The sequence below is a fragment of the Trematomus bernacchii genome, unplaced genomic scaffold (assembly GCF_902827165.1).
Source record: "Trematomus bernacchii unplaced genomic scaffold, fTreBer1.1, whole genome shotgun sequence".
Classification (NCBI taxonomy): Eukaryota; Metazoa; Chordata; class Actinopteri; order Perciformes; family Nototheniidae; genus Trematomus; species Trematomus bernacchii.
Window position 1 is genome coordinate 1,109,522 of NW_022987552.1, and position 21,914 is coordinate 1,131,435.

Sequence of the window (21,914 nt, forward strand, 5' to 3'; positions counted from 1 at the left end):
CAAAGCAACAACAAACCAGGTACAGTCTGTTAATACTCATCTCTGCAGTGTGCAGAACATGAAACTCAGTCAGATAAAACTTCTTGGAGAGTTGAGTGTAGCGTCCTATAGTCAGGTCAGAGAGACTGCTCTAAGAATGGCACATCCAGAAGAGTCTGCAGTGTGTAGAGCATGAAACTATTTCAAAACATCATGAACATTACACCGGCTAATACATGTGTTTAAAAGTAGGCCATTCAAGTGAGTTTCATTAGACGCTCGTTGAGTTAAGCACATACCTTATCTGCTCAGCATCAGAGGGTAAAACCACGGGTTAACCGGGTTAACAACCAGGTTAACCCGGTTAACAACATCCTCACAGAAACACTTCCCCTTCAGTTCTCAGAAGAGAAATACAGAAACAGCAGGTTAGAGACTCTGACAGTCGAGAGCCAGAGACCAAGAGAGAAGCACGATGTCTGAATTCAGAAGGATCCTGATGTCTTCATTCCTGATGCTGCTGCTCCACTTTCCAGGTGAGGATGCAGAGAACACACACTGTTTACGACTGTTAATGAAAGCTAGTGAGGGCGTCTTTCAATTGAAATCGATGTATCCTTGGGCAAGATGCTTAACCCCAAGTCGCTCCCAATGGGGAACGGTGTGTGAATGATACCTTCTGTCGTGGAGTTTGAATCAGTTTCTACATTTAATATCCACTTTCCTCTATCGGGGTTGTGGGTTATGACGCGCCTCTCTTTGCTTCCAAACTAACTTTGCAGAGATCGTTGTAGCGTTGAATCAAATCAGATTTATTCTTTGATCAAGGCGACATACAAACATGAAGACAAACTTCCTCGCTTCAAAGTAACTAAAAGTTCTCCGTATCAAAAAAGAACAAAAAGAACACGGTCAAAAGACCCTACCGCTTCCTGTCTAATCACACCCTCAGCTGTGAACCAATATCATGCCATATATAGACATATAGACATGCACGTCATATCCGACAGCAAATAAGTGAGACTTAAACTAACATCTTTTAAAGCATAGTGTGACTCACAAAAATAGATAGTTAAGAGTTTCCTCTAAAGCCTTTTAGTAATAAGACAAACATTCAAACCATAATGATGAAAGGGAAATGGCTCTAACCCCTTCATTGAGCAAGGGGCACATTGCTCTGTATGCATTGGGTGTGAATGGGTGACTTGTTGTATGTAAAGCGCTTTGAGGGGGTGAAAGACTGGATGAAGCGCTTTATAAATACAGTCCATTTACCATTTACCAATTACATGAAATAAAACAGCTTTAATATCACTAACGGTACTTTACTACGTACTGTTCCTTTAACTGAGAATGATGAGTTGTGTTTGTAACGTGGTGACTTTAGTGAACTCTTGGTCACTAAAACCCACATAGCAGTACTCTTTAAAGTGATCGTCACACTCACTATGAACACTTCAGTTAGTTATGTGGATCTGTAATTAACTCTGGTTTGAATGTGTCGTTAAATGATTCATTAAACAGATCAACCAGAACTCTAACTCTTTACCTTTTTATATAATAAATCATTATTCTGTCAGCATTTATGACGTCTATATTTATTTCTGATTTCTTTCCCCAACAGCTGCATCTGTGAAACAATACTACCCCATTGTCAGAGCTGGAGATGAAGTCACTTTGCCTTTTGACAATGTGATAGATGATCAGGATAAGTGTGAGAGTACTGAGTGGAGCTTCAGTGATTCACCATACTCACCAGGAGTGACGCTGTTTGCAGACGGGCAGATTCACAAAGCAGCCAAAGCTAAATCAGACAGACTGAATGTTACACAGAATTGTTCTCTGGTTATAAAGAAGGTCACAGAGGAGGATGCTGGATGTTACGGCTGCAGACAGTTCAGATCAGGAATACAACAAGATCCAGTCTCTCGTGTTTATCTGTATGTTGTTACCAGTGAGTATTTACATCATGATGTTTTAAACTGTCTCTATAGAGCAATATACTGAATCATTACAATAATTATGATTACAGTGATGAAGTTAATGTTACTCTGTTTGTCTTTCTCTCACAATATCTCCATCTTCAGTGACTGAACATCAGGACAATGATGAGGTGACGTTAAACTGCTCTGTGTCGACATATGGAGGGTGTGCACACAGAGTGAAGTGGCTGCTTCAGGGTCGAGATGTGGTTAAAGATCACAGAGATATAAACACATCACAGTCTTCCTGCTCTTCTGCCTCTGTGACATTTCTGACTTCTCTCTTTAGTTACACAACAAGGTCTGAGTTGTTTACTTGTGAAGTAACTAGTAAGATCACAGGAGAAGTTCATCTGTTTCCCTTCAGCGATCAGTCCTCAGGTGAGAACATGATAAGCTGTTTAAAATAACTTCTAACAGTCTTGTTATAAGAATATATTGAAACAACACATTTACAACATCTCACATTTATCAGGGATTTCATGAGTTTCTGAAATGTGAAGAGACAGATGGTTATGATAAAAAAGAGAAGCTCTTAATTGAGAAACCAGGTTAGAATATAATGAGTTGTTTAAAATCACTTATCACGCATTTAATCACAGATAATGCTTTTGGGATTTGAGGTTTTGACGTCACATCATTTTGTCATTTGGTTTATGCAGAAAACATTTTTTTTAACTACAGTTTTTTGCATGATGTTGTTTTATTCCTTAAGGAGATGCTACAACAACTGGAACACCAACAATTCATGAATGGACATCTGAAAACAACAACAAAGAAACAGACTGCAAACATCCAGAAGGACCAGGTAGTGACTGAAGAGAAGAAATACATTTAACAGCTAAAAACCTCTGACTATATTTCACACTTGGGACTTCTCTCTTTCCAGCTGTGTGGTGGGTCATCATGGTGCCTGTGGGGTTAGCAGCTCTCATCATCACCGTGGTTACAGTCCACATCTGGACCAGAGCTAAAGGTGAGGGTTCATAGATTCAAGAGAAAAGAAAAAGTAAACCGTTGAAGCTGAAGTCAACATGTTTGTCTTTTTGTTTTTTTCAGGGGACAAAAAACGGATGTCAAAAAACCTCGTGAGTTTAAATATAAAATAATAGCTTGTAATATTTATTATTTTCATTTAACTGTGATTATAAGACAGGCAGAAGATTCAACAAAGGAGTAAAGTGTGCATGTTGTGTTGAAATGAAGTATCTCTGTGGTTCCCTTGAGCAAGGCACTAAAGGAAGTACTGAGATATTGTACTTCAATAAAAGTAGCAATACTACAATGTAGAAATACTCTAATATATAAATATGATTAATAATACAAATATACCTAAATTGAAAGTACTGATTATGCAGAATGTAATAATATAATATATGATTATAATAAGTGATGTTTTAATGTGTATCACTTCCATTTGCAATGTATGGTTTATTAAAAGTACTTGACATACTACTGGGTAGCTTAACTAGTTATATTTGTCATGTAATACATCATAGATGGTGATTTCTGCTCAATTTAAGAATGAAATAAATACAAAATAAAAAAAGGAATATAAAAGATGTTAAAGCAAGAATGTGTAATAAAAATGAATGGATGAAGACGAGTAAAAGGTTCAACATGAAGCTCCAGAATAAGGACCCGTTAAAGTGTAAAGTAGCATTAACTGATGATAGTCAAGTAAAGTCCTTAAAATATGTACTGAAATACAAAACTGAGTAAATGTACTTAGTTACTTTCCAGCTCTGCTCTGTGTTTTCACCATGTCTCTGTTCCATGCTGACAGGAGCAGAATGATGAAGATGAAGATGAAGATGAGGTGAACTATGAAAACGATGGAGGGGCTTCTGCCTCTGTGTGACTGATCAACAACATCAACTCCCCTCAGAGTCCATGCTGTCAAACATCACCTCCTCATATTCTACAGGAGAAAACAGGAGAACCATGAGATCATTGGAACATTTCTGATGACTGAGAACACCTGAGCAGTGTTCATTTTGGCAGCTATTTTTGATTTAGTCTTTAGACGAAAATGGTTATTAGTGTTTAGTCACATTTTAGTCCTTTTTAATATTCATAGCTTTAGTCTAGTTTTAGTCGATGTAAAATTACATTTTAGTCAACTTTTCGTCAAAATGTTTTCTCTCTTTAAACTAATTCAGTTAAACACAGGTATCTGAAACTGGAATCAAGGTGACAGCATCAAGTGTTCAAATTCCTAAAGCAACATTTCACTCTCTTAACACTTTACTTTGAACGGTACTACTACTCTTACAAATCTGTGTGCATGCCGCTGCAGCGTGTCTGTTAGGCCCCGCCCCCCGCACACAGTGAGAGAGAGATAGAGTTAAGCCCCGCCCCCCACACACAAAGAGAGAGGGAGAGAGTTAGGCCCCGTCCCCCGCATGAGAGAGAGAGAGATAGAGAGGCCCCGCCTCCCGCACACAGAGAGACAGAGAGATAGAGAGGCCCCGCCCCCCGCACACAGAGAGAGAGAGAGAGTTAGGCCCCGCCCCCCGCACACAGAGAGAGAGAGAGATAGAGAGGCCCCGCCCCCCGCACACAGACCACTTCAGAAACTCAACACCATAAGATAGGAAACATAGCTTATTATATTCATTCCTTTCTGATTTAACATCCTTTAATTATGCTCTCACATTCCCATACATAGTTATATTACTGCTTACACTGTATATTTCTGATTTAATGCTGTTTATTCTGTATATGACTTCTCAATATTAGCATTATTTGTACTTACACCTTATACCTTCACTTCTCACTGTAACTGCTGCACATGTTCATACATACGTTGGGTTGAATTAATAAAATATTTAAATTGTAAAATGATCCATAAAATGTTTTTGTTAATTGTGTTCTCTGGGGAAAATCATTCACCCTAGTGTCGATTTAATAACTTTAATAAATGCTTTTATCTCGTTTTTCAATGAATGATTCATATAATGTCTTATAATTAGCATAGCGTGTACTTATACTATACAGTATACCTGTACTGCCTACTGTAACTGCTGCACATGCTGTATATATCTGATCAAATGTCTATACAATATATTTACTATACTCTCTTTTTTACTCTATATGTATTCCTAAACCTGAAATGCCTCCAGTATCTTAGGATGTTTTAATTAGCTTAAAGGTGGGGTAGGTCATTTTGGAGAAACCAGCTTGAGTGCGCTAGAATTTAAAAATACACAACCGGAAAAAATCTGCCACTTCCTTACAGAGCCCCTCCTCCAACACACACGAACGCGCACATGACCAATGAGGGCACCAGATAAGTTTGTGCACAGATGGAAGGCTGACAGGCAGGTAGGCCATCCAGTTATTTTAGCCGGGCCGGCTCAGATGATTGGTCGTGCTTTTTACAGTACTACGGCTTCCACAGATGACATTTATTGTCAAAGCATTTAATGTATTCATTGCTATCGGGATGTTAAGAGCATTCCATGGAATATAACAAAAAGTGTTTCTGAAGTGAATTACATACCCCACCTTTAAGTCCTAATGGAATATGTTACTCCTTTTTTTACTATGGCTTTAATGATATATAATCCAAATAAAAAGAGTGCTTTTAATCAATGTTATAATGAGTTGTGTTTCTCTCTCTATCTCCAACACACTGACAACACAACGCTTTGTTGGGTTTAACACCTCTCTTTGCCCTGGCTCTCACTTTGTAAACAACATACAGTTTGTGTCAGAGCCAAGGAAGGTGTTGCACATTTAGTGGAGCTAATGAATGAAACATGGAAACCAAACGTCTCAGTCTTTATCTCCAGAGACTGTGAAGACCTGGGGGGGAGGGGGGGAACTCAGGGAGGGAACTCAGGGATTTTAGCCTCTGCAGACCATTGACATGCACTAACACCTATTGCACAGGAGAGGGAACACCACAGAAGAAGAACAGGGACTCTTTAAAACTCTCCTCGTTAAATCTGAGAGAAACACACGGGTAACCCAGGTGTGTGTTACTGCTGTGTCACTGCACCTGTGTGTGTGTGTGTGTGTGTGTGTGTGTGTATATAAATATATATATATATATATATGTGTGTGTGTATATATGTCCGCATCTGTAGCCTGTTATTGTCTCATTATACCGCACTGTCAATGAATTAAAAGTAAATATATAAGTCGTCATGAACACATCTGTCCATCAGACAGAGGGCTGCAATGCCTCCTGTCATCATTAATGGACGTCTCTTTAAAATGACCGCTCAGAGGAGAGGAGTTCTCATTTCTCTAACCGCCTGCTGCTTCCCCTCCTCTCTCCTCGGTTCCCCTCCTCGGCTCCTCTGCTCGCATCTCCTGTGGGCGGGACTAAGACACGAGGATAGGAGTCGAGGAGGGGAATTAGAGAAATGAGAAAGGCCCTTAGTGTACTGTTGTTGTTGTTGTTGTTTAGCAGCTAGCAGGCTAACATGCTGGACAACGGTGCTGTGCAGAACTCCATTCATAAATAACCTAGAATTAATGGCGCGTTTCCACTATACGGCCTCGCTCGGCCCCGCTCGGTATGGCTGGGCCTCGTTAGGACTGGCTCACTTTATGGCGCATTTCCATTACAGTTTAGGAACTGGGGCAGTATCTATAGTAACGCAGTGTAGGCGGAGCCGTGACGTGATCTTCAGAGGACCCCAGAAAAACAACACAGCCGTTAGCTGTTAGCACTCAGAGCTCACAGCTCCTCATATATGTTCAGAAACTAGACAAAAGTTAAACAAGTACAAACCACAGACTGCCTGTGTCATGGTGAATACAGTCGCTGCTTTATTTATGTCTGTATAGGCCGTTGTTGTGAGTGTGGACGGTCGGAGCATATACTGCGTTAGCTTAGCCAATCTCCATTTAGAAAACAAGCATTTTAAAAGGTTTTTCGCCTGCCGTCTGTCTGCAGACTTGACAAAGCATTAATTCATGGTTTTTACTAACCGGTATCAGTATGTTGTTACTTCGGCATCATTTTGAAACGTGTATTACAATTAAATCACGGTCAAATATGTCCATCTTGTTGTAGTTGTAGCCCCCTTGCCAGCGACGCTCTCTCTAGTTTAGCAAACTCAGCCCGACTCAGCCTCGTTGTCTCTGGCCCTGGACCCACGATTTTATGAGGCCAGAAAAACTGTGAATTAGGACCCGCCGGCCGGTACTAGGCCAAGTGGAAACGCAACCAAAGACGGGCCGCTGACGTCACAGCCCTCTTAAACCGGGCTGCGCGCTGTAGTGGAAACGCGCCATTTGTGTTTATATTTTTAATTAAAGATAATAATAGGTAATATATCTGATAGGAACATATAGTGAATTGTTAGGGTCTTCTGGAGGAATCGGCACATGTTTATAAAGTAAACAAGCTCACTATTCGGTAGCTAGTTTTATTTGTATTTTCCATATTATTATGTTTTTTTTAAATGTATGTGTACTACTATTGTTTTTTATTATTTTATTTTATTTCACAAACAATACACATACAAACTCTCCGTTAAAAAAATGAATGTACACTTCTACTTCCAGCTAGCTAGTTTCAATTTTAATTTAGTAGTAGTTTTTTTATTTGATTATATTTCACAAACCATACACATACGAACTCCTGAGGAATAAAACAACTTCTGTGTGTGTGTGTGTGTGTGTGTGTGTGTGTGTGTGTGTGTGTGTGTGTGTGTGTGTGTGTGTGTGTGTGTGTGTGTGTGTGTGTGTGTGTGTGTGTGACCTAGCATTACTATCCTTGATAGCAATGAATATCAATAATAAGTGCTTTGACAAAAAATCCTACCTGCCTGTCAGCCTTCCATCTGTGCACAAACTTATCTCGTGCCCTCATTGGTCATGTGCGCGTTCGTGTGTGTTGGAGGAGGGGCTCTGTAAGGAAGTGGCAGATTTTCTCCGGTTGTGTATTTTCAAATTCTAGCGCACTCGAGCTGGTTTCTCCAAAATTACCTACCCTACCTTTAAGGAGAAAAGAAAAAGTAAACCGTTGAAGCTGAAGTCAACATGTTTGTCTTTTTGGTTTTTTTCAGGGGGCAACAAACGGATGACAAAAAACTTTGTGAGTTTAAATATAAAATAATAGTTTGTAATATTTATTATTTTCATTTAACTGTGATTATAAGACAGGCAGAAGATTCAACAAAGGAGTAAAGTGTGCATGTTGTGTTGAAATGAAGTATCTCTGTGGTTCCCTTGAGCAAGGCACTAAAGGAAGTACTGAGATATTGTACTTCAATAAAAGTAGCAATACTACAATGTAGAAATACTCTAATATATAAATATGATTAATAATACAAATATACCTACATTGAAAGTACAGATTATGCATAATGTAATAATATAATAAGTGATGTTTTAATGTGTATCAATTCCATTTGCAAAGTATGGTTTATTAAAAGTACTTGACATACTACTGGGTAGCTTAACTAGTTATATTTGTCATGTAATACATCATAGATGGTGATTTCTGCTCAATTTAAGAATGAAATAAATACATAATAAAAAAAGGAATATAAAAGATGTTAAAGCAAGAATGTGTAATAAAAATGAATGGATGAAGACGAGTAAAAAGTTCAACATGAAGCTCCAGAATAAGGAGCAGTTAAAGTGTAAAGTAGCATTAACTGATGATAGTCAAGTAAAGTCCTTAAAATATGTACTGAAGTACAAAACTGAGTAAATGTACTTAGTTACTTTCCAGCTCTGCTCTGTGTTTTCACCATGTCTCTGTTCCATGCTGACAGGAGCAGAATGATGAAGATGAAGATGAAGATGAGGTGAACTATACAAACGATGGAGGGGCTTCTGCCTCTGTGTGACTGATCAACAACATCAACTCCCCTCAGAGTCCATGCTGTCAAACATCACCTCCTCATATTCTACAGGAGAAAACAGGAGAACCATGAGATCATTGGAACATTTCTGATGACTGAGAACACCTGAGCAGTGTTCATTTTGGCAGCTATTTTTGATTTAGTCTTCAGACGAAAATGGTTATTAGTTTTAGTCACATTTTAAATTAATAATCTTTATTCTCAAAGTAATGATAAACCTGTCAGTTGGATGTAGAAAAGTCAGAATCAATATAGATGTTTTTTATTTTAAAGAAAATTCAGATTTTACATAGTAAAAAACTGTAAATTATAGTGTCCGTCCAAAAATTCTTTTTTACTTATAGTGAAAACTACCCTTGGATGATGGGTTAGTAGACTAAAAGCTTTAGGAATCCAAAGTACAACATATAATAAGTACCCTGTATCAAGATTGATGCAAAACAAGTGAAATTTGACCTTTTTAGAGAGATTTAGCCAAAGAAACTCACTTCTGGGGTCATTTGTGTGGATTTGACCTATCTCTGGCCCCCCTTGCTCGATTTTGATGAATGAAATCTCTTTATAACCGCTAGAGCCAATGGAATCGAGGGAAAGTTATATACACACCAAAACGTTAACAAATAAGGAGTGAGAGTGACGCGTTACCAAAACCGGAAGCTGCATACACTCTGGTGGCTACCATTAGCAGCTAACTTTTCCGCTCCGATTTTTACATAAAAAATGGAATTATGGATTATGAATAATTTTTTAAAAGGCACAGGTACATTATCAACCTATGGATCAACAGTTGTAGAATTTTTTTTTCCGTTTTAATGCCATTGAACACGTCTTTTGACCTAATTGACAGCTACGGTGAGACGATCTGCCGTAAAAGCTCCGTAAAGGTACGTGTTGTGATGTCTGTGTTTGCTTCCCCTGTCGCAAGTTCGGATCGCTCAGTGATGATACTATACCTAAATAATCAGTGGAGTCTCAGCTTTAATCGGCTATATTGTATGTGCAGCTACGATAAGTAATAAGGGTATCTTTATCTTGAATTGTGTGCCGCAGTGCGTTAGAATTTTTTCGCTCAGGGGTCATTTAGACCCTTCTTATGATACTTGTGTTTTGTTTTGGTAAAAATGGTTCATATCTTCAGTTAGCTGAGATTCTTCCCGTTAATCTGGTGCTACACATTAATAGTTTCATAAATGTTAAGAAGCCCTGAGACATTATCTCGAAAACAAAACGGTGGGAGGGGTCCAATGGGGGGACCGCCGTGCTTAAGAGGTTAAACTAATTCAGTTAAACACAGGTATCTGAAACTGGAATCAAGGTGACAGCATCAAGTGTTGAAATTCCTAAAGCAACATTTCACTCTCTTAACACTTTACTTTGAACGGTACTACTACTCTTACAAATCTGTGTGCAGTAGAGATGGGCGAGTCCTGATTCATCCGGATCATTAACCCGGATCCTAGAAATGAGCTGGTCATGACGAGTCTCCCCTCTCCATTAACCCGAGTCCTTGAGTCCCACACTTGGTGTGACGTACAAATTAAAACTATAAATTGCGTCACTCGCTACTCTCTTTATAACATGTAAAATCACATTACAACGTACCCCAGTCCATCTACCTACCCTTTAGCAAGTATACAGGATAGCTGCCAGAAGTGATCGTTTGGCTCAGGGGAGGGGACGCAGATCAGTGAAACTTCCTGCAGACTCGTGGGGACTCGGAGGAGCCGACGGCTCCAACAGCAGACTCGCAGATTCGCAGATTCGCAAATCCTGACTCGCTGCAACACACAGCGGATCAGACTCGTGCGGACTCGGAGCCGTAACCATATAGCAGCAGATCCAGAGACCCAGCAGACTCGTCGTCATGCACGAGTCCACAGCAGACTCGGATTCGCAAATCCTGACTCACTGTGTGTGCAACACACAGCGGATCAGACTCGTGCGGACTCGGAGCCGTATATAGCAGCAGATCCGGAGATCCAGCAGACTCGTCCTCATGCACGAGTCAACAGCAGACTCAGATTTGCCAAATCGCAAAATAACCCTTTTTTTTGTGATCAACATTTTTTATTAAAGCAAAATACACTGTGTAGCGGAGGTTAATTATAACGTCAGTTTAATAGATAGATAGATAGATAGTACTTTATTGATCCTAAATTGGGAAATTGTTGTTGTTACAGCAGCATAAAAGGCATTTTACAATAAAACAAAACTACAAAATATACAAGAATAGAAATAAAAATAAAATATAAAATATACATGTCGAAATATAAAATATACATGCAGATATTATATATATATATATATATACAAATATATATATTCAAAATATATGGAATAATAATATGCTCGTGAAATGCAACAACTTTTCGGTTTCACCAATAGGATTTCTACGGTCTTGGTCATGCTGACTCATATGACTCAAATGACTCGTATGATCCGGATCTCTTCAATGGCTGACTCAGAAGACCCTGAGTCCGTAAAATGATCCGGATTTGCCATCTCTAGTGTGCAGGCCGCTGCAGCGTGTCTGTTAGGCCCCGCCCCCCGCATACAGAGAGAGAGAGATAGAGAGGCCCCGCCCCCCGCACACAGACCACTTCAGAAACTCAACACCATAAGATAGGAAACATAGCTTATTATATTCATTCCTTTCTGATTTAACATCCTTTAATTATGCTCTCACATTCCCATACATAGTTATATTACTGCTTACACTGTATATTTCTGATTTAATGCTGTTTATTCTGTATATGACATCTCAATATTAGCGTTACTTGTACTTACACCTTATACCTTCACTTCTCACTGTAACTGCTGCACATGTTCAAACATACGTTGGGTTGAATTAATAACATATTTAAATTGTAAAATGATCCATAAAATGTTTTTGTTAATTGTGTTCTCTGGGGAAAATCATTCCCTCAAATCATAGTGTCGATTTAATAACTTTAATAAATGCTTTTATCTCGTTTTTCAATGAATGATTCATATAATGTCTTATAATTAGCATAGCGTGTACTTATACTATACAGTATACCTGTACTGCCTACTGTAACTGCTGCACATGCTGTATATATCTGATCAAATGTCTATACAATATATTTACTATACTCTCTTTTTTACTCTATATGTATTCCTAAACCTGAAATGCCTACAGTATCTTAGGATGTTTTAATTAGCTTAAAGGTGGGGTAGGTAATTTTGGAGAAACCAGCTCGAGTGCGCTAGAATTTGAAAATACACAACCGGAAAAAATCTGCCCCTTCCTTCAGACTTCCTCACAGAGCCCCTCCTCCAACACACACGAACGCGCACATGACCAATGAGGGCACCAGATAAGTTTGTGCACAGATGGAAGGCTGACAGGCAGGTAGGCCATCCAGTTACTTTAGCCGGGCCGGCTCAGATGATTGGTCGTGCTTTTTACAGTACTACGGCTTCCACAGATGACATTTATTGTCAAAGCATTTAAGCATTTATTCATTGCTATCGGGATGTTAAGAGCATTCCATGGAATATAACAAAAAGTGTTTCTGAAGTAAATTACCTACCCCACCTTTAAGTCCTAATGGAATATGTTGCTCCTTTTTTTACTACGGCTTTAATGATATATAATCCAAATAAAAAGTGCTTTTAATCAATGTTATAATGAGTTGTGTTTCTCTCTCTATCTCCAACACACTGACAACACAACGCTTTGTTGGGTTGAACACATATCTTTGACCTGGCTCTCACTTTGTAAACAACATACAGTTTGTGTCAGAGCCAAGGAAGGTGTTGCACATTTAGTGGAGCTAATGAATGAAACATGGAAACAAAACGTCTCAGCCTTTATCTCCAGAGACTGTGAAGACCTGGGGGGGAGGGGGAGAACTCAGGGAGGGAACTCACGGATTTTAGCCTCTGCAGGCCATTGACATGCACTAACACCTATAGAACTACAGGAGAGGGAACACCACAGAAGAAGAACAGGGACTCTTTAAAACTCTCCTCGTTAAATCTCAGAGAAACACACGGGTAACCCAGGTGTGTGTTACTGCTGTGTCACTGCACCTGTGTGTGTGTGTGTGTGTGTGTGTGTGTGTGTGTGTGTGTGTGTGTGTGTGTGTGTGTGTGTGTGTGTGTGTGTGTGTGTGTGTGTGTGTGTGTGTGTGTGTGTGTGTGTGCGTGCGTGCGTGCGTGTGTGTGTGTGTGTGTGTATATAAATATATATATATATATATATGTGTGTGTGTATATATGTCCGCATCTGTAGCCTGTTATTGTCTCATTATACCGCACTGTGAATGATTCAAAGTAAATATATAAGTCATCATGAACACATCTGTCCATCAGACAGAGGGCTGCTGTGCCTCCTGTCATCATTAATGGACGTCTCTTTAAAATGACCGCTCAGAGGAGAGGAGTTCTCATTTCTCTAACCGCCTGCTGCTTCCCCTCCTCTCTCCTCGGTTCCCCTCCTCGACTCCTCCGCTCGCATCTCCTGTGGGCGGGACTAAGACACGAGGTAGGAGTCGAGGAGGGGAATTAGAGAAATGAGAAAGGCCCTTAGTGTACTGTTGTTGTTGTTGTTTAGCAGCTAGCAGGCTAACATGCTGGACAACGGTGCTGTGCAGAACTCCATTCATAAATAACCTAGAATTAAGTGTTTATATTTTTAATTAAAGATAATAATAGGTGATATATCTGATAGGAACATATAGTGAATTGTTAGGGTCTTCTGGAGGAATCGGCACATGTTTATAAAGTAAACAAGCTCACTATTCGGTAGCTAGTTTTATTTGTATTTTCCATATTATTATGTTTTTTTTTAAATGTATGTGTACTACTATTGTTTTTTATTATTTTATTTTATTTCACAAACAATACACATACAAACTCTCGGTTAAAAAAATGAATGTACTCTTCTACTTCCAGCTAGCTAGTTTCAATTTTAATTTAGTAGTAGTTTTTTTATTTGATTATATTTCACAAACCATACACATACGAACTCCTGAGGAATAAAACAACGTGTGTGTGTGTGTGTGTGTGTGTGTGTGTGTGTGTGTGTGTGTGTGTGTGTGTGTGTGTGTGTGTGTGTGTGTGTGACCTAGCATTACTATCCTTGTGGGGACCTACATCTGTTTACACAGTCACGTGTGGGGACTGGCTTCCCTTATGGGGACCAATTGGAGGTCCCCATAAGGGGTATCATTAATTTTAGGGTGAAGACTTGGTTAGGTAAGAAAATAGAGGTCACCTGTCACCATCTTGTGGTGGCAGGGGAGAGGGACGGGCACATGTTTCATATCTTGGTTAATTTAATCAAACTAATGCTGTTATTAGAGGGTATTTTACCTTATTTAGGGTAATGTGGCATGGTTATGGACACGTGAATACAAAAACTAAATTCTAAGGGAGGGAAGGAAAAGATGGGGATTCAATAAGGAAATGGAGAAAACTAGATAGTTTAAAGGAGAACTGATTAGAAGTAGCGAAAATAATACTAAGGGTTAGGATTAGGTAAGAAGGTGGGGAGTGGTTATGGTTAGGGTGGGGGGAAGTGTTGATTTGTGTTGGTTCTCTCGCGTCCCAGGAGAGAAGCTTGCAATAAGGAGACTAATGGAGTCTCTGAAAAGGTTCAAATGGGTTACTTTAATTAAATGGCGCGGTAATGAAGCAAACAGAAGGAGTGAGGAGAGAGCAGCTGCAGCTGCTGTCTGGAGGCGGCCCGGTCAAGAAGTCCCTGAGATCGCGTTGTCCTCCGTCTGTATCGATCCAGCGCTCCTCCTTCAATGGCGGCTGGTGACGTCGTTCTCCCACCTCTTTCTCCAATGTCCGATATCGCGAGAAGGGTCTAGCTGCGGCCGCGGCCAGTACACGACACTACACGACACGCCCACTACACGACACGCCCACTACACGACACGCCCACCTGACACGACACTACGGTGGCTGAGAGACATTACCGTACATGGCAGATTAAAAGCGAATTGACGACACTGACGCTGACGCAAGGATATTTAAGGAGACATGAGGTTTACAGAGAACAGACAAACAATATGGCACACCGAGTATATAATTACATACTATTTAGGTTCTCGTTTGTTTGTCGATGTGGCTGTTTAGCGCAGTGTAATTGTGTTTATTTTGCTAATTTGTATTTTAAATATTAAATGTAAAGGAATGGAATACATATATATATATATATATATATATATATATATATATATCTTAGCTCTTAGCTTGACATGCTCGACGTTCAGTTAGCATATATGCTAACTGAACATGCTCGTTCAGTTAGCATGTCAAACTAAGAGCTAAGATATATGTATATATTTTAGCTTGACAGATGGAACAATGCATGTACTTGCATTTTTACAAGAATCTGATTTTGTGTAAGTTTTAAATATTCATTGAAGGTGTCTTTCACATTTGAATGTTTTAAAAAAAAAAAACATGTATTAGCTGCTATACTGACATGCACATATGTATAATTATATTATTATTTTAAGTGTGGTTTAAAGTTAAATGATATATAGTTATTGGGTAGAGCCAAGTAACCCAGGTGGATGCAATCAGGCCTCTGTTTTTAGATGGGGTTTGTGGCCATGCTGTAGGCCTGACATTTAATCCATAGACTGTATATATAAAGATTTAAACTAGTTGAAGGGCTTTCTGTTCGAACCACAGTGACATCTAGAGGTTGTTTTGTGCATAACATGTCAACCAGAAGGGTAGAGCTGGCTGAATCAGATCGAGTTAAACTTTTTTTTTTTTCAACAAGATATCAAGACACAAAATGTGCTCTACCAAATGGTGGCGCTGGCAGTTAAAGGGTTACCTTCTGAAAGTGAGGAAGTACGACCAGCTTTGTCCCATAGGATTATACAGGCCAGTCCATTGCTGCTTGTTTAAGGAGTTAACTATTTCCAATATTAAAGTCACTGAAATTGTATTCTATTTTATTCACCTATAGACAAACAACACAACACTCCGTGATGGAGCACGCCCAGAGCTCAACAAATTGGACTCGGACACCTTCCGTCCGGACACAGACGGAGAGAAGGTTCACAGATGAGGTGGCATTCGTCATGGATGTGCTTCTGCCAGAGGTTAGATTTCACTGACTTTTTATTTGTCGACTACACATTATATAAAATTACATATGTTGCACTTAAACTCATGGTCAATGTCCAGTAGAATGTTGATGCCAATTGTTCTGGCATAATTGTCACCTGCAGAATGGCACAACCTTTATTGGATGTCTACATTTTACTCTAACTGTTAAACGTGTGGCTTTAATCCCTTCATGACACAGGCGACAGTCTACGCCCTTGCAGCTGTACTCTCGGTTTCCCTTGAAAGAGCCAAGGAAACTTATAAATGTGGACCCGAGTATGACTGGAGGTAAGCTGGAAACATGAGGAGAATGCTAATACAATTTCCATTTAAAGTGTACAACCCCTGATGCATGTGAATTTATAATATTACATATATGACTTCTTTATACCATCTTGTCTTATCAGTGAGATGGAACTTTGTTCTCATTACCTCACCAAGAACATGAGTGAGGAAGCGCACCAAAGGCTGAAGGACTCCAGTGAAAGATTCCGAAGAGCTTTGGATTCCAAGGAGTTTTTAAATAGGCTTTAACCTCCTGCAGGTCAATCCTGGCTGCTTACATTTTTATTTAAAATCATGTTGATTTTACTGTTGGGATCAATTTAAAAGGTTATTTTTTTTTTTTAAGCAGACCAGCTTGAATAGTGCCACTCAGATTTTCCACATGATGTTCTGTTCAATAAATGTTCATTGAGGAAAACGGTATCAGTGTCTTATTGTATATTCATCACAATGAATGCTGAACTTGCCGGACCATATACTGTAGTTGAAAGTACACAATGAAACACTGGCTTGCTTGTATCAAATCAATACAATTCCCACATGCCCTACCCCGGAACCTGCGGTCTTCAGACTCTGGCCATCTCTCCCTGCGGAGATCTGCAACATCCCCACGCTTGACGCCTTCAAAAGGGCCCTCAAGTCTGCCAAGGTCTTTGGCCCCAAATCTATTTGTTTTGTCTGTTTAACTGTTCGTCTGACTGCCTTTTGTTATGTTTGTTTCTACTCCTGTTCTTTTTAAAGCGACCTTGGGTCTCATGAAAGGCGCTATATAAATCCAAGTTATTATTAATACATCATTGGAACGGTAAGAATCTCAGCTACAACACTGACTAAAGCCTTCCCATCTCCAGTATGCCTACATGACAAGCATTTTTATAATATACAGTAAACCTATCTTTGACTTATTGCAAAATTATAAAATGAAATTCACCCCTGCTGTCATTCTGGCTTTGACTGTTCAAATGAGATGTCAACCATCAAAATGGGATAAGGGGTTCCAGAAATATCACTGTGCAAAACACACCGGCCAATTTTGACCGATAATAGTATGGGAAGGGGGGTATGACCGAACGCAAGAGAAGAGACAATCATCAAGCCAGATACCAAGGTATTTACAACAGGCAACCACTTCAATTACTTTTCCTTTATGTTATTGTTATTTGGTTTTTATTAGTGCTTTTGTCATTTTGAAGGAAATTAAAATACTGTATTGAGTTGGTTTCTTCTGTTTTGGAAGCCTTGTATATCTTTTTGGTCTTGTTAGAAATACCCCATGGTAAAACTGTGTTCTAGCAGCAGTTAAAGAAGCTTAGTTTGCTGTCTTAGACTGCCAGATGTATTAAGATGGTTTGTTCACAATTTACACATAAAACCTAAATGTTCATCTGTTTATTGTTCTTCTTCCTTTATATTCAAAGCATGTTGATTGCCTATTGGCTATATCTTGACATTATGTTAATTTGATCATACTTGCCATACATTTATTTTAATTGATGCGATTCCTTCAAAGGTTTTGTAATAGACCCCTAGTACTTTTAATTTATAAAGTAATAATAATACATGTGAATGATTGAGCTCATTAGTGGCCTGACTGGCCCTCCTAATTTGTTCCTTAATGACCCCATGATGTGATTATGTATATCTTAAAACCTTTAACAACTATATTTAGATGTTCACAAATATCTACATTTATGTATAAAATACATGTGTAGCAGTTAGACAAACATAATCAATAGATTATCTCATTAATACCTATTTTATATATTAAAAAAAAGTTTACTAAACCACCGTTTGTTGACAAAATGATTTGGGTTGAAAGTTATACCGTTGTGTCTCAAACGGATAGACTAGGTTATTAATTTATTTGCCTAATAGTTGCTTAAAATGCTACAATAACATTTGCAATTCGTTTTTAATCTGCCATGTACGATCTCAATAATAAGTGTCGTCAATTCGCTTTTAATCTGCCATGTACGGTAATGTCTCTCAGCCACCGTAGTGTCGTGTCAGGTGGGCGTGTCGTGTAGTGGGCGTGTCGTGTAGTGTCGTGTACTGGCCGCGGCCGCAGCTAGACCATATTGGATATCGCACATAACAGAGGATTTAAACGTTGTGTGGTCATTGTATAACTTCCACACGCCTTTTCTCCTCATACACTCTTTCATGACTTTTTATGTAATGCATTTTAACGGCTGTAATCAATCCTAACGTGAAACCGGAAGTAGTCATTGTTGTCGTCTCTCAATACAGCTTTTCAAAGTAAACTTTAACCGGAACTGTTTTCAGAATAAAACAGTTTTGAACTTACTGTTTGTTTAAAGGGGACCTATCATGCAAAATGCACTTTTGTACGTATTTTATACATGAATATGTGTCCCCGGTGTTCCAGGGAACTCACCAAGTGTCAGAAAACACAACCCTCTCTATTTTCCTCCATACCCAAATCTCTAAAAAAGGGGCTGCAACGGATCTGATAAAAACTGATCCAGATTTGAACACTGTCCTGACGTCAGGACGGTGGCGCTACGGCTATTGGGCCAACTCTCCACCTATCAGGGGAATGTGGGGTTGGGCCACGGCCGGCCATTGCCGCTCGAAAGCGCTGGAGACGCTGTAGTACATATGCCAGGCCTGTAAGTGGCGCTGTAGTCTGCCACAAAAGCAGCGAAGAAGACTTCCCACGCATGGTTACCATGGTTACCCTTCTGTTTATTCTCCGCTGTGGCTTTTTTTCTCCCTCCCCGAGGCAAGCGTTTGCTCCTGCTGCTTTAATTCTCTCCGGTTAGTCCACCAGCAGATGACAAACACCCACCTCTCCGCCTCTTCCAAGGAACGAGGGGACCGTGCGGCAGAGTTTCAGTTAGGTTTTCTTTCGCCGGTCAAGATGTCCATTAAAGTTGAAATCTTCCGGACAAAATTAGAAAAGTGCCGGTCAAAGGTCTTCTTTGTTATTTATTGAGCTTTAAAACAAATGAATAACGACTCTATATAATAATATAATAAAACACAGAGGACGGAGATCTATTTTTCTCCCCCTCTTCTGACTTGATCAGAGCGCGCTCCCCTCTCCTGCAGGGGGGCGTGGTCAGCTGCAGCTCACAGAATCAGCCCCCTGCAAAAACAGGGCTGGAGAACAGCAAATAGAGCGAAATGAGGCATGGCTAAAATGCATGATCTGTTTGGTATTTTGAAAACAGAAACGTATAAATATACCTTATATAGGTATGGCCCTACAATATATCATTTAAATATAGCATGATAGGTCCACTTTAAACTAAATTACGTCATTCAATATTGATTTTAATTTCTAACAGAAGGGAAGAGTTAGATTGAAGGGAGGGAAGAGTGAAGGTTAAGGTATGAGGAAAGGGAATAGTTTATGGTTAGGAGAGAGGGTAGGGGTCAGATAAAAGGGGTTTAAGGTTTGGAAGAATAGGAATGGTTATAAAAGAGTTACATTTAGGAGGGATACCTTGGGACCCGTTATCGTTATCTGCGTTTCCCTGTCGGCCTAGTGTGGCCGAACCGTCTATATCAGCGGTTTTCAAAGTGTGAGGCGCGCCTCCCCTGGGGGGCGCCAGAGAGCTTCAGGGGAGGCGCAGCGTGAGAAAAAAATAAAGAGAAACAATGAAATCTAGCTCGTTAACTTCAGCTAACTTTATGCGAGCGGCAACATGGATCGATTTTTAGTGAAGTTACCTAAAGTGAGAGAGGAGACAGCGTCTGGCCACCCCAGTTGGCAGCTTTGTTTTGAAATAAAAGTTGTGGCTCATCGGACATTTATCAGAGAAAATCCCTGATGTCCGAGTGCAAGTGAATGCAGCACAAGACGCGAGCCTTGTAACCCTGGCGCGAGCGAGGAAATGTGATTGGCGGCGATTTCATTTGAACGGGCGGCAGAAAACGAGAAGCATTCGGACCCAAGTACACGGAAGGAATAAGGTATTTACGGTCTACAATGACAGAGAAGAGACTGTCAAGTTTGGCTGTGCTCAGCATTGAATCAAAACGCACTAAAGCTTTGGATGTTAATACGTTTGTGAGGCGTTTTGCTGAACAAGATGGTAATCGCCGCATTCAGCTGTAATAGGCATGCCAACTTGATGCTCTGCTCACGGATGACTCGAGCATTAAAAACTGTTAAGATGATGACCTTACGTGTGTACATATATTTTTTTCTTTGTGGGGGTCTGCCCTGAGAAAGTCAAATAAGATGGTGTGTAAAACTACACTGCCCAGACAAAAATAAGTAACCACTTTGATTTAACTAGGCCAGTAGGTAAGGGCATTCCACTGGATAATAATACCCCTGCATTATAGCAACAACAATAATAATAATAATAATAGCAATAATAATTGGGAGGGGGGGCGCGGCTGTTCTTATATTCTCTGAGGGGAGGCTCACCTTCCCACACTTTGAAAACCCCTGGTCTATATGATAGAGAACTGTAGCAGATACGACCGTACTCGTGTGGCTAGGGCCTGATACAACGAGACACTTCCTGTTCACACTCCAGCCTGCCACTGAGGTGTGTGTGTGTGTGTGTGTGTGTGTGTGTGTGTGTGTGTGTGTGTGTGTGTGTGTGTGTGTGTGTGTGTGTGTGTGTGGCCCTGCAGTCAGTCTCTGGGTGTTGCTTTAGATGTCTCACCCCGCAAACCAGATCCCTTTCTCACACACACACACACACACACACACACACACACACACACACACACACACACACACACACACACACACACACACACACACACACACTTTCAGTTTGGTCCTCCGGTTCAGTCAGCGCTTCATCTGTTGAGCAGAACCCCATTTTGCCAGTTCTTCCTTGGCTCCGAAAACAATTACCTCAGTTTTATCTTTGTTTATATAGAGATGTATTTATTTTGGATAAACCCCTTGAGATGCACCATCTCGTTTTTAAGGGGGTCCCGACAAAAGCAAAATAACAGAATGCAAAGCAACAACAAACCACGTACAGTCTGTTAATACTCATCTCTGCAGTGTGCAGAACATAAAACTCAGTCAGATAAAACTTCTTGGAGAGTTGAGTGTAGCGTCCTATAGTCAGGTCAGAGAGACTGCTCTAAGAATGGCACATCCAGAAGAGTCTGCAGTGTGTAGAGCATGAAACTATTTCAAAACAACATGAACATTACACCGGCTAATACATGTGTTAAAAAGTAGGCCATTCAAGTGAGTTTCATTAGACGCTCGTTGAGTTAAGCACGTACCTTATCTGCTCAGCATCAGAGGGTAAAACCACAGGTTAACCCGGTTAACAACATCCTCACAGAAACACTTCCCCTTCAGTTCTCAGAAGAGAAATACAGAAGCAGCAGGTTAGAGACTCTGACAGTCGAGAGCCAGAGACCGAGAGAGAAGCACGATGTCTGAATTTAGAAGGATCATGATGTCTTCATTCCTGATGCTGCTGCTCCACTTTCCAGGTGAGGATGCAGAGAACACACACTGTTTACGACTGTTAATGAAAGGCAGGGTTGCCAACTTTGGGTACCTGGCTGGAGTGAGATTTTGATATCATGGGTTTAATTCGGTTTAATTACACATATGCGCACGAAATGACTGCTATCGTGTCAGCAGCGGGACCTTAGCATATATATAGGATATATATACAATATATACAAATACACAATAATGGACACAGACTATAAAGGGCACAAAGTTTCATTCACTAATGAAAGTCAGACATGTTTGTTTCCACTGTTTTAT

General features: G+C 40.0%; 1 protein-coding gene across 3 annotated transcripts in view; it reads left to right on the forward strand.

Annotated features, from left to right (window-relative positions):
* Nucleotides 1-353: 353 nt before the first annotated feature.
* Nucleotides 354-21,914, forward strand: part of LOC117477208 — a 28,299-nt gene continuing 6,738 nt past the window's right edge. Inside the window, exons 1-7 of one of the 3 annotated variants that reach the window (XM_034123875.1) lie at nucleotides 354-515; nucleotides 1,604-1,933; nucleotides 2,067-2,342; nucleotides 2,677-2,769; nucleotides 2,851-2,937; nucleotides 3,021-3,049; nucleotides 3,748-3,997. In XM_034123875.1, the coding sequence (XP_033979766.1) occupies nucleotides 455-515; nucleotides 1,604-1,933; nucleotides 2,067-2,342; nucleotides 2,677-2,769; nucleotides 2,851-2,937; nucleotides 3,021-3,049; nucleotides 3,748-3,822 (951 nt within the window). In that variant the 5' untranslated portion in view covers nucleotides 354-454 and the 3' untranslated portion in view covers nucleotides 3,823-3,997. Of the gene's footprint in view, nucleotides 516-1,603; nucleotides 1,934-2,066; nucleotides 2,343-2,676; nucleotides 2,770-2,850; nucleotides 2,938-3,020; nucleotides 3,050-3,747; nucleotides 3,998-21,914 lie in introns of those variants that run through there. The other 2 variants (XM_034123876.1, XM_034123874.1) reach the window with 2 other exon arrangements.